Raw genomic sequence first — 13,229 nt, forward strand, 5'->3', positions numbered from 1 at the left:
ATGGTTTACCCCAATTGGACTCTCCTGGGAATTTGTGACATCTGACAACGCCACCAATATTGTGCGTGCATTACATCTGGGCAAATTCCAGCACGTCCCATGTTTTGCACATACATTGAATTTGGTGGTGCAGAATTATTTAAAAAAACGACGGGCGTTCAAGAGATGTCAGTGGCCCGAAGAATTGCGGGCCACTTTCGGCATTCAGCCACCGCGTGCCGAAGACTGGAGCACCAGCAAACAGTCCTGAACCTGCCCTGCCATCTTCTGAAGCAAAAAGTGGTAACAAGGTGGAATTCAACCCTCTATATCAGTGTTTCCCAACCGCGGTCCTCAAGGCACACTAACAGTCCTGGTTTTAGTGATATCCAGGCTTGGACACAGGTGTCTTAATTAGCACCTCAGTTATTTTGATTTAACCATCTGTGCTGAAGCCTGGATATCACTAAAACCTGCACTGTTGGTGTGCCTTGAGGACCGCGGTTGGGAATGCCTGCTCTATATGCTTCAGAGGATGGAGGAGCAGCAAAAGGCCATTCAAGCCTATACATCTGCCCACGATATAGGCAAAGGAGGGGGAATGCACCTGACTCAAGCGCAGTGGAGAATTATTTCAATGTTGTGCAAGGTTCTGCAACCCTTTGAACTTGCCACACGTGAAGTCAGTTCAGACACTGCCAGCCTGAGTCCGGTCATTCCCCTCATCAGGCTTTTGCAGAAGAAGCTGGAGACATTGAAGGAGGAGCTAAAACAGAGAGATTCCGCTAGGCATGTTGGACTTGTGGATGGAGCCCTTAATTCGTTTAACCAGGATTCACGGGTGGTCAATCTGTTGAAATCGGAGCACTACATTTTGGCCACCGTGCTCGATCCTAGATTTAAAACCTACGTTGTATCTCTTTCCGGCAGACACAAGTCTGCAGAGGTTCAAAGACCTGCTGGTGAGAAAATTGTCAAGTCAAGCGGAACGTGACCCGTCAACAGCTCCTCCTTCACATTCTCCCACAACTGGGGGTGCGAGGAAAAGGCTAAGAATTCCGAGCCCACCCGCTGGCAGTGATGCAGAGCAGTCTGGAGTGAGTGCTGATATCTGGTCCGGACTGAAGGACCTGCCAACGATTACTGACATGTCGTCTACTGTCACTGCATATTATTCTGTCACCATTGAAAGAATGGTGGAGGATTATATGAGTGACCGCATCCAAGTAGGCACGTCAGACAGTCCGTACGTATACTGGCAGCAAAAAGAGGCAATTTGGAGGCCCTTGCACAAACTGGCTTTATTCTACCTAAGTTGCCCACCCTCCAGTGTGTACTCCGAAAGAGTGTTTAGTGCAGCCGCTCACCTTGTCGGCAATCGGCGTACGAGGTTACTTCCAGAAAATGTGGAGAAGATGATGTTCATCAAAATGAATTATAATCAATTCCTCCGTGGAGACATTCACCAGCAGCAATTGCCTCCAGAAAGTACACAGGGATTTGAGATGGTGGATTCCAGTGGGGACGAATTAATAATCTGTGAGGAGGGGGATGTACACAGTGAAAGGGGTGATGAATCGGAGGATGATGATGAGGTGGACATCTTCCCTCTGTAGAGCCAGTTTGTGCAAGGTTGGTTTGGGCCCCCACCAAAAAAGAAGCAGTCATTTCAGTCAGTCGTGTGGCAGACCCTGTCGCTGAAATGATGGGTTCGTTAAAGTGTGCATGTCCTGTTTATACAACATAAGGGTGGGAGGGAGGGCCCAAGGACAATTCCATCTTGCACCTCCTTTTTTTTTTCTTTCATTTTTTTTTTTGCATCATGTGCTGTTTGGGGACTATTTTTTTGAAGTGCCATCCTGCCTGACACTGCAGTGCCACTCCTAGATGGGCCAGGTGTTTGTGTCGGCCACTTGTGTCGCTTAGCTTTGCCATCCAGCGACCTTGGTGCAAATTTTAGGACTAAAAATAATATTGTGAGGTGTTCAGAATAGACTGAAAATGTGTGTAAATTATGGTTATTGAGGTTAATAATACTATGGGATCAAAATGACCCCCACATTCTATGATTTAAGCTGTTTTTGAGGGTTTTTTGTAAAAAACACCCGAATCTGACAAAAAAATTTTCAGGGAGGTTTTGCCAAAACGCGTCCGAATCCAAAACCTGAAAAATGTCCGGTGCACATAACTACTTAATTTGTACCTCAGCGGGCCTGCAGGGTCCTAACCCAAGAAGTGATAAGGAAGTCTGGTGACTGATCCCAGGGGAGATGCCTGCCACCCACCCAGGGAAGCAGATCAGGCAGCCCCGGACCTATCCCCGCACATAGGCCCCACTCCCGACTGGGAACTTTTTAATTAAAAATGAGACGCCCTTACAAGCCGCCGCCCTACCACCCCGGCAGTGATTACCATCAGAGCCGGCCCTAACCAATAAGATGCCCTAGGCAAGATTTTGGCTGGTGCCCCCTAGCACCGCCGCTAGTTCTGCAGGAGATGCCTGGCATGAGTCAGCTTGCAGCTCTGCTAACTTCAGGCGCCTTTTGTTTATGAAAATGCATCTTATTTGCATTACTATGTGGCTAGTATACACAAGCAGCTTCTGCTGATTAAAATGATATGCAGCATGCCTATATTCTGTGTGCGACTGCATCTGCATACGAAATACTACATTACAGTGATTTCCAGGAATACACTGCAATGTAGCATTTTGTATGCAGATTCAGCCGCAGTCACACACAGAATATAGGCATGCCGCATATCATTTTAATCAGCAGAAGCTGCTGGTGCCCCTAAGCATACCAAATGCCCTAGGCAATTGCCTAGATTGCCTATGCCTAAGGCCGGCTCTGATTACCATAACCATACGGCCAGAGCATCGTTGCAGCGGCACCTGCGGAGTCACGTAGCGCAGTGATGGAACACGGGGATGCTATACCCCATGAGCGGCGCAAGATGTCGCTGTGAGCGCCAGTGGGCAATGACCATTCCGCCCATCTCTGGGAGGAGCTGCTGCGCTGATCGCCGCATCCAGCAGAGCAGCGCTGGGATAATAACACAGGCAAAGGCATCCGCCGCAGCCATGGAGGAGATCCCGTGCTGGGGAGCCCAGGCAGCGCTGCCACAATAACACTACCCGAGCCCCCGTGTGCGCCGCGCAGCCTCCCAATGCCAGCGCCGTGCCCCCGGGCGGCATCTCACCTTCTCCGCAGCTCACCCTCTGCCGCCTGCGCCCGCACAGTGCGTCCGGAGTGACCCTGCCCGGCTGCTCTGTGGACGCAAGCCATGTCTGGTAAACACCAGCACTTCAAGGGACCCGAAGTCAGCTGCTGCGTGAAGTATTTCTTATTTGGCTTCAACATCGTGTTCTGGGTGAGTTTCCTGGTGTTGGCGACTCGGGGAGACAGGAGGGGGCGGTGCGGGGGGGAAGGAGACACAGGCTTTTGTTTGCTGCCTCAGGGACTAATGCATTCTGAGTGAGTGAGCCGGCCTTTTTCCTGGCACTTTCCATTGTTTGCCAATGACTGGGGTAATGATCTGAGAGAAGCTCCATTATCCCATCTTATCCCTCCTTTTCTGCATCCACCCTAGTGTATGGCCACAGATGCTATCTCTGCACTATGTGCTGCATGCCCAGGCAGGGTTACATAATGATAGCACCTACAGTAATACCAGCTGCATGCCTAGTGCCCATTAGGCTGGACCACTGCTCTGCACAACAGAGACCTGGCCATGATGTGGTTAACCTGTGCAGCCAGGGTGTACATTGTGTGGGTGGCAGTGGTTTTGCTTCCCAGCAGTAAATCGATACTGACAGCAAAGATTCGCTTTATACAGTTGTGTCAGTATTGGCAGCACATGATTACTCTGTTTTGTCATTTTGTTGCAGATTTAGGTATGTTCTTTCCACTTGACTGCAGGAGGTTCCATTGTACATGGTGGGATGAGGGGGGGCTGTGTTATGGGAGCTGGGAAAGTAGGAGCTGAATTGTGTGATTCATTACTGTACACATTGTGCATTGTTTATTGTACACTAATGTCTAATTGTATGACTAGAAATCTCCCATCATCCTTGTATAGGATTATTCTCTTTATAATGACTCACTGTAAAAATACTGCTGCTTTAAACTCTGTTTTGGTATCTATGAAGTAAAATGCATGTTACTGTGGATTGCTAACTATAGCTATGCATGAAAAAAGTGCACAACAGGTTACTAGGAAACTGCCTGTTTTGCAAGTGTGTGTGTGTATATGTGTGTGTGTATATATATATATATATATATATATATATATATATATATATATGTATATATATCTATATAGTGTGTGTGTGTATATATATATATATATATATATATATATATATATAATTTTATATGTGGCTCCTCATTTTCTGGTTTTGCCTGCCTACATGATCACCTGTCACCTACAGTATATGTTGTGAAGGCAGTCCTTTATGGGCAGCCAATCGGTTAACTAGGATCCAGTGAACTCAGAAGTGAATTATTAGGTTGCATTCTCTGGTTAACTTCAAAATGGCTGCCTCTATTGTTTGTAGGTAGCAGGTGTACTTTAATGCTAGAAGATTTGTGAAGAGACTATTTCAGCAGGGATTATAGAAATGTACTCACTGACCAAATTTTCTTATATACGTGTTATTAGGCTTTTGTGAATTCTAAAACAGTATGCATACGAGTGTCCTGTGGAATCTGAATTTGGCTGTTGATTACAGCCTCCTGATCTGTGCATGTGAATCATTTGCAAAACTCTTTCATTGGCTTGCTATTTTTTCAGCAAGTGCAGCTAGGCCCACCTCAGCAGCAATAGTAAATAGTATTATTTCACGGTTCTGTGATCTACAGTATTACTGCTGAGGCTTAGGGGAGGAATAGATCCGGTCTACCTTCCTTTCATCGTGAGAAATAAATGTCATACAGAATGCATGTAGTACAGGTTGAGTCTCCCTTATCCAAAATGCTTGGGACCAGAGGAATTTTGGATATCGGATTTTTCCGTATTTTGGAATAATTGCATACCATAATGAGATATTATGGTGATGGGACCTAAATCTAAGCACATAATGCATTTGTTACATATACACCTTTTACACACAGCCTGAAGGTAATTTTAGCCAATATTTTTTTATAACTTTGTGCATTAAACAAAGTGTGTGTACATTCACACAATTCATTTGTTTCATATACACCTTATACACACAGCCTGAAGGTCATTTAATACAATATTTTTAATAACTGAGTATTAAATAAAGTTTGTGTACATTAAGCCATCAAAAAACAAAGGTTTCACTATCTCACTCACTCCAAAAAGTCCGTATTTTGGAATATTCCGTATTTCGGAATATTTGGATATGGGATACTCAACCTGTACCAAAGTGAAATTTCTGTCTGTGCATCCTTAATTCTATGTGGACATCCGTGCCGAGGAGTTGGTTGGTTGCAGTGAACAGTCTAAGGGTGTCAGGTAGTGACTTTAAGACGCAGAGTGTACATTTTGGGCCTGATTCAGTAGTGGACACTGAGCTTTGCTGCTGCGTCTTTGGATGCAGCAGCGACTCTTAAATATTCTAATGCAGCAGGAGGTGTCTGTAGGAAAACACTTCCTGCATGCATCGCTGATCCGAGTGCCGCTTCCAGAAATGCAGCATCTGATGATGGTAACAGTCCTTGTCTAATGCTGGCCATACATTAGTACGCCACTCATCAGATGCGAGCTGTGCTAATGCTCGCCAGCCGCTGGGCTGTTCAATCTATCGTTTCTCCGTAATTGCATGGGGCCAGGATCGGCTGATCATATCTGCAGCACATATGATCACCTGATGCGACATGCGACCGGTGGGCCCCACATCACATCGTATTCGCACCCATTAACATGCAAGATTTTCATGCAATGATTCGAATGATAGGTCGCTAATGTGTATTCGTACTAGAGATGTGCGGGTTTAGTTTTACTCGGGTCTCAAAACGGCATCTTATTGACTCACGGATGTCACGCGTTTTGGATAACCAATAATAAAAATCCGAAAAACCCGAGTAAAACCGAACTTGCACATCTCTAATTCGTACACGATCTCGACCTAGTGTATGGCCAGCATTACTCGATTAGCCACCAGAACTCCTGCTGGGGCCGGGAATTCTGCATCCAAACTGTGAGCCTGACCTCTGCACCCCTGCAGAACGGGCTGACACCTCACCATCTTGTAAAACATTACCTGTCTCTGCTCCAACAAACACATAATAGGGGAACTACGAGCAATCACACAGGCTCACAGAACGGGTCCTGTGCATGTGCAGACCCACAAACATCTGAGAAGTATGTTAACTATTGGGTTAGTGTACATCTCTGATTCAGGCCTTTGTTCCAGGGCCTTGATGATCAAAACAAATAGGATTGAGTAAAATCTATATACTGGGTATTGCTAAATTTTGGTTGAGCTAGCTGATAACATTTGTGTTCCTGGCACAGAGGTTCTAAATTCTCAGGTCATTGTTTTTGTATTTTGATCCCTGCCCTATGTCCCGCTTCTTGTATCTGTTCAGTGAGAAGGTAGGCTGGAGTTACCCTGTAACAGGGGGCCCACCAGGCGCCTCATGCCTTAGGGGCCTATTTGTCAATTCAGTTTTTCAGAAAATTCTGCAGAAACTAAAGTTGGCATAATTGTATGTATTATTGCTGTGTACGAACAGAAATCTCCTGCAAAAGGATCATTAGCAGATCGCAGTCCTGTTGTTATCTTTGGCGACCATGATCTGTCCCCTATGTACCAAACTCCGAAAAGCCTCTGGCTGTCTAAGGAATCTGACACTGCGCATGTGAGTGTCCGATTCCCAGGAGTAATCTATCACAAATGTGAAAGACTTGTCTGATGGGTGGGGAAGGAACTCGTGCTTATATGGTCAGTAGGTCGACACCAAATGGTTGACATGGAAATGGTTGCATGCATTTTTTTGTGTGTTAAATAAATTTAGGCTGGAGCTGTTCAGTTGTTTTGTGCGCCCATTACTTGTCACAGATTTCTGCTCTCACCCTTCTGAGGTACAAGCAGAAATCCACCAAATATAGGGCTTTTGGGCACCTAACTGCATCGCGGCTGATTTATGGGCCCCTTAACTGTCACTATAGATGGGAGAGCTGCCCTATGCGTGTAACCCCCTGATCTGCGATAGTGATGGGCACCTAAAAATAATTGAATAGCTCCTGGTAACAGCCTTTGTCAATTCCCCTAGCTGCGGTTGACTTTCTCTCCTTGGCTGTGGAGAACCAACACATCCACTCACAGGAGTCTATTTGAAAAACAAAATTAAAAGTGGCATAAAAATCCGTCAGATTTTCACTTTGTAACATCTGTCTCATTTATATTGTTGAAGCATGGAGATCTCAAACGTCTTTCATGTTTGTGAAATATATTCGAATGCTCCATGCATGTGACCATCAACGTCTGTAATGTCAGACTGACGCTGATTAGCGAAGCTGGTGGGCAAGTGGAAAACAAGGAGCCGGCCTGGGCAGTGGGGAAAAACAGGAAGAGTTCTTCTTCCCTGCATTCTCCATTACAGCTAGGGTTACCACCTCATCCTTTTTTATTCTGGACACATTAATTACACAGGTTCTGTGGCAGCAGGTAAGAAGTTGCATAACGCCGTCTAGAGGTAGAGTTATGTCTCAATAAAAGGTTAGAGGAGCTTCGCTCATCCCTATAAATACCCAATGAGGGCTGCTGGATAAGAGCTAGGAGAAATTAAATTTTTATTTTAATGTAACCAGAAAGAGGACAAAATATGGCTTTGTTTCGTTTTTTTCTTTTGTAAGTTTTGTGCTCTAATAATTATTTTTCACATCAGTCTTGTAGTAAGTTTGAATTAAGCGCTATGCTATCTTACACTATATCCCACAATGGCCTTAAGGCATTATGTACTAGAAAATGGAAAATGAAATGGATGGTTGTTGTGGTCAAATGCTAATTATTGTAACATTTATACCATATTATTTTCTGGTAACTCCATACTTAGAACAATTGCAGCTGCTATGCCTGATTAGTTGTTATAGAAATATTTATTTCCACAACCTTTATTTCATGTTGTCGTGATTGTTTAGCTGTTCTATTCGTTTTTTGTGTTTCCCATAGCTACTGCTAACAGTCCACATTTTATACTCTGTTCTGTATTTATTTGTAGAATATGAATGTACAAACAGTAAAATGTTTGTTAACCAGTGAAGAGAAACTTTGCTTCCAGCTTTTATGGTTCGTCGCTTCCATATTTACCAATTCTGAAATTGGTTGCTGGAAGCTCCCATGTGGAAGACAATAGGCGATTCACATTAATCTACGAGGAATGAGTTTCACAAGGAAAATTTCTCATGGAGAACGTGGCTTGGGAAAACCTCAAGGCTTCTATAGAATGTGACACATTCATTGAGACTTGCATCACATGGGTTGATGTAATGCTAATCTTTGGAGTTGCCGTTTTCTCATTTTTGGCACAGAATGCTTGAATAGGAGCAAAAGCAGAATATGGCTCATTGAGCAAGTAACATAGGCTGGTTTAATCCTTGCTGGAATATATACGTTATTTAGGAGTATATGGTGGTAATCTCTTGAAAAACGATATAATGTACTGTTCTATTTAATGCATACAAGCAATTTTACAAAAATGGATATGGCTATGTAAGTGACTTGTGTGTTTAGAGGGATATTCAATTAATGCAGAATTTTCAGACACTCTTAAAATCATTTTCGCCCATTTTTTGGATCCATTTTCGCCCGTGCCTTTTTTTTTTTTTTTTTTGAATCGGCAGGGGTAAAAACGCCCGCAGTTTCGACAAAATACATATATCTGCAGCGAATTCACTGATCCACTTGGCTTTCGCCTGTGATGGATTTTTCCACCAGACAAAAAAAATGGCACAGGCATTGAATAGGTAGAATGTAAATTTGACCTAAAAACGGGCGAAAAGTGTTTTTTTCGACTTGTCAAAACAGCGTCACTAATTGAATACCCCCATAGTAACAAATATCCCGTTATGTATAAAAATGCTTTACTACCCTGGTTACCTGTAGATGGCTTGGCTGCAGGAGGAGATCTCGCTGACGTTGAAAGAGACTTGGGGGTATATTCAATTTCGGTCGAATTACGGCATGATTTCGACCGTTTTTGCATTCAACACTATTCAACAGTCTAAACCCTCCACCCGGGACCATGAATTCGACATATTTAATTCTTAACGGATTCGACACACCCCCTGTCAAAAAACAGACCAATCGTCGAATAGCGGGCGGCCTGGAGTAGACTTCCCGCCATTTGGAGTTCTATATAGGGCTTGTTTGCTGCGTGCTCGGCAGCCATTTTGTGAACCTGCAGAGTTGAGTGGAGGTGCTGCAGAGTGAGCAAATTGGTGGTTTTGTGCTGTGGTATCGTTTGTACACCCAGCAGACTTTTAATCCAGGATGGACAAAAGACCTGTTACCCCGGAAGAGTCGTTTTTGGAGCGATTTCTACATTTGTAGGTAAGTACCACATGTGGTCTGGCGTTACATGTAGGTGTTTGTGTAGTGTATGGGTGGTGTTCTGAGTGCTTGGCTACTGTTTTGGATGAGGTATGAGTGCAGTATGTAATGTTTGGGTGGTGGGGGGTGCCATGAGGTGTATATGTGGCGTTGCTTTGGGGTATGTATATGTGTGCAGGTATGTGTGTATATAGGTCCTGTTTGTATTGCTGCAGGTCCTGCTTGTATCACTGCATGTATTTTTTTGGAGTTATGTGTTTGGGGGTAGTTTTTCACTTTTTTTTTTTTGATTGGTAGAAGCCTCAGTGACCAGGACAGCTTAACTGGCTAATGTTTCATGTTCAACTGTGTCTTAAGTGATATCCTTATGGAACCTGCAAGTAAATTGCAATAGTGAGCAGCAGCCCATACTCCAGGATTGTGCCATCTATGGAAGAATTCAGTGCAAGACAAAATAAGCAAATGGGTCATTCCATGAAAATGGTCTTTTCATGTAACGTTTGTTACCAGTTTTCATGACGAGATTTGCATCAAAATGAAAGCATATCATGTACCACACAAACAACATTTACTTTGCCCAAAATATTCAAAACACATGCTCAAAAAAAATATATATTTAGCATGAAATACATTTTGAAATGTAACGTTTGTTACCATGGAATGACCCAAATGGCAAATCAACTGACTGCTAATTACAGCCTGCAGTGTGACAAGCTAGTTTCATTACAAATAGTCACACAAAAGTGTTAAACAACTCCGGAGTTGGATGTTGTAATCTGGTTTCAGTGTTCAAAACACACATTTGTAATGTATGTTTGCGAGTTGGTGGTACAGAGATCACAGGCAATGAACTCTAGAGCAGTGGAGGAAGGTAATCTGGTCACTGTTTTGAAGAATAGCAGTGTGCATTTGTGCTACCAGACTGTTTAGTGCACTCTGTGGGGCTTACTGTACCGTAAATAATATTTTAGTAATTTTCCTGCCATGGTTTTAGTTGCAGGCCTTAAAATAGAAAAATTGTGCAACTTGCACTCACTAACTGCAGCTCAGTCTAGACACTCCAGATCACTCCAATATAGAACACAAAATGAGTGGCCACGAGCACTGTTAGAAATAAACAGTTCTGTTTCTTCTCTCTCCTTGATAGGTGTGGTGTACAATTTCTTTACCACAACGATCAAGGGGAGAGAAGAAACAGGACTGTCTATTTCCAACAGCACTTGTGAGCCACTCCTTTTTGGGTGTAGGTCTTTCCCCTAGGCAGCAAGATTGCTGCTACTTAATGATCATCTTTACTCCTTGTTGTAACATTTCTTTCCAGAGGGAATGTCTTCCAGGATGAAAATGTCTCATTCACATGTGGTCACTCAACTCCTTTTTGTACTAAGGAGTAGGGGAATGGGAGGGAGATGACTAAAGTGCTCTGTCTAACCAACATTGGCACATACAGCCTTGGGGATTCCCTTAACTGAAAGAAGAGTCCCCCCTATTTCATGATGTAGACCTTGATCACCAGCTTATAGTCCCAAGACTGCAGAAAACATTACAGACTTAAGGGCCCTATACAGTACTGCGACATGTCGCAGGTAATCACTGGCGATCATCCCGGCAGCCTCCCGGGCGGCAGGATCGCCGAAGATACATTGTTGTGCTTTTGCATACGATCTATTTTGGGCGATCCTGTCCGATCCCAGCCACGCCTGCGGGGTCGGACCAGATTGAATGTGCAGCATATTCAATCTGGAGGATCCGATCCGATGCTCACGGGGCCGCGCATCGGATCGGATACACAGCCAAAATGCCAGATTTCACCCAATATAGCGGGCTGAATGCCCGAATTGGGCTGAAATCGGGCATGATCGTTCTAGTGTATGGGGCTCTTAAGAAGTTTATTCAGTTAGGGACATATTATTTTGTTTTAGGCAGAAAGTCACTTTGCTATTTTTTAGGACAAATGAGGATTCACTGTATTCAATAGTAGGGCTGTTTTTTCGAGTAGGTGAAAAATTCAGCAGGAGGGAAAAATATGTGGATCAGCGAATCCACATGTTTTCTCACATGTGCTGATGAAAACGCAGGCTGTTTTTGCCGATTTTGAGGAATTTTTTTGCCATTGTCGTTTCACTAAAAAAAAGTGAAAAGGCATTGGCAAAAATGCCTTAAAAATGGGTGAAAAATGGCCCGCAATTGAATACGCAGGGAGGTGAATTGGATAGCTCCGAAATTGTGGACCTAATTGAATACCCCCCTAAGGGGTGAAGAAAATGTTCTCTATTTTGTCTTCTATAAACTTAGGGGTACCCTCATTTGAAAATGTCTCTATCAAATTTGTTTCACTTTACTGATTATTATTTGGGGATCACATGTGATCACCATCAAATAACCCTTTTCACTACAGTGGTTTTATAACTTCCATCCTGGCAATAAGAAAATATTTGAGAGAGATTCTCCCCCCACCCCACCCCCCTCTCTTTCAAACAATGTGCCTCCTCATAGTTATTGACTGGTAATCGCCACACCACCCTACACTACATATCCAGAGATGGGGAGTTCTAATGCCCTCATGTAAACCATCCTGGCATCATTACGTTCAAGTTCCATTATTTGAAGCAGTAGTAGTTCTCAAACTGCATGTCTTGGTGGGGCTACCATGTTATTTCTACACACTTTATGCTTCTCGGGCTAGTAGAAAAGAAACATATAAAATATATTTTTCTTTCAGTATGAGGATATATAAGCAACTGTGAAAACACAGTATTCTGAAACTAAAAAGTTACAATTTGTATGGGACCTGCATAAACAAACTTACAGATATTGTAATCCGCCTAAATAGTACCAAACATGCTCAGCTTATGAGTAAGAAAATGTCCAGGGGTGAAGGGTTTAAGGAGCATGGCAGTTATGTTATTCATACATTTATGTAATAGTCTTCTAAGTCACCAGCATTTATGGGGTATTTGCTGAGAATGGTGGCTTCCACCACCAACTAACCTGTAGAATAGTGGTGCAGTTTTCCCTTTTACACTTTTTGTCTGTATAATCTCTAAACTTCAATAGGCAGATTCATATATGCAGCAAATTGTCCGTATGGAGCTATTCAATAAAGGCTTGCTACCCTGTACGGTAAGCCCCAAAGAGTGCACTAAATACAGATTTTGTTTTTCCTCACAGCCTCAGGATCTGCATGGAAGAATCCATGTTAAATGTATCCTTTGGGACTTCACACGCTGAGAAACCCATGGATTACAGCACAAAGAATCTATGGGTTACCACGCATTTACTGAATGGGGAAAATGAAAAAAAAAATATTAATAACTGTGGACGTTAAACCCAGAGCTTTACCTGCGCGATAAACGTTCTTGGTAATTGAATCTGTCAGAATGAATTCATGTCCTTTATAAATATGAAATATAAAAACAGCAAAAGCTCCCACATCATTCTCCCTTAGCAAGAACAAAATACACCAATAATCTCGTGCCATGTATGTCCAGTCTGACATCCATATAAAATGACTACTCATGCTGTACTGAGAAACTGTCCTAACTAATGTTGGGCATACATTATACAATTATCTTGCCCATGCACCACACGTATATCTATGCAGATGTGTGCGATCCGTAAATAGCAATTGGTCGCACATGCCAAATTGTTCAGCATGTCTGTACGATGTAGTATTTTTAAAGTTGCAGGCTTGCTGCAGTGTATTCACTGCCACGGCCGCTTGACG

The 13,229-nt window shown here is 43.3% G+C and overlaps 1 protein-coding gene across 1 annotated transcript in view; it reads left to right on the forward strand.

Annotated features, from left to right (window-relative positions):
• The first annotated feature begins 2,970 nt into the window (after positions 1-2,970).
• Positions 2,971-13,229, forward strand: part of TSPAN17 (tetraspanin 17) — a 177,594-nt gene continuing 167,335 nt past the window's right edge. The window contains exon 1 of the mRNA XM_063927916.1: positions 2,971-3,351. Coding sequence (XP_063783986.1) covers positions 3,265-3,351 — 87 coding nt within the window. The 5' untranslated portion in view covers positions 2,971-3,264. The remainder of the gene's footprint in view (positions 3,352-13,229) is intronic.

The sequence above is a fragment of the Pseudophryne corroboree genome, chromosome 6 (assembly GCF_028390025.1).
Source record: "Pseudophryne corroboree isolate aPseCor3 chromosome 6, aPseCor3.hap2, whole genome shotgun sequence".
NCBI lineage: Eukaryota > Metazoa > Chordata > Amphibia > Anura > Myobatrachidae > Pseudophryne > Pseudophryne corroboree.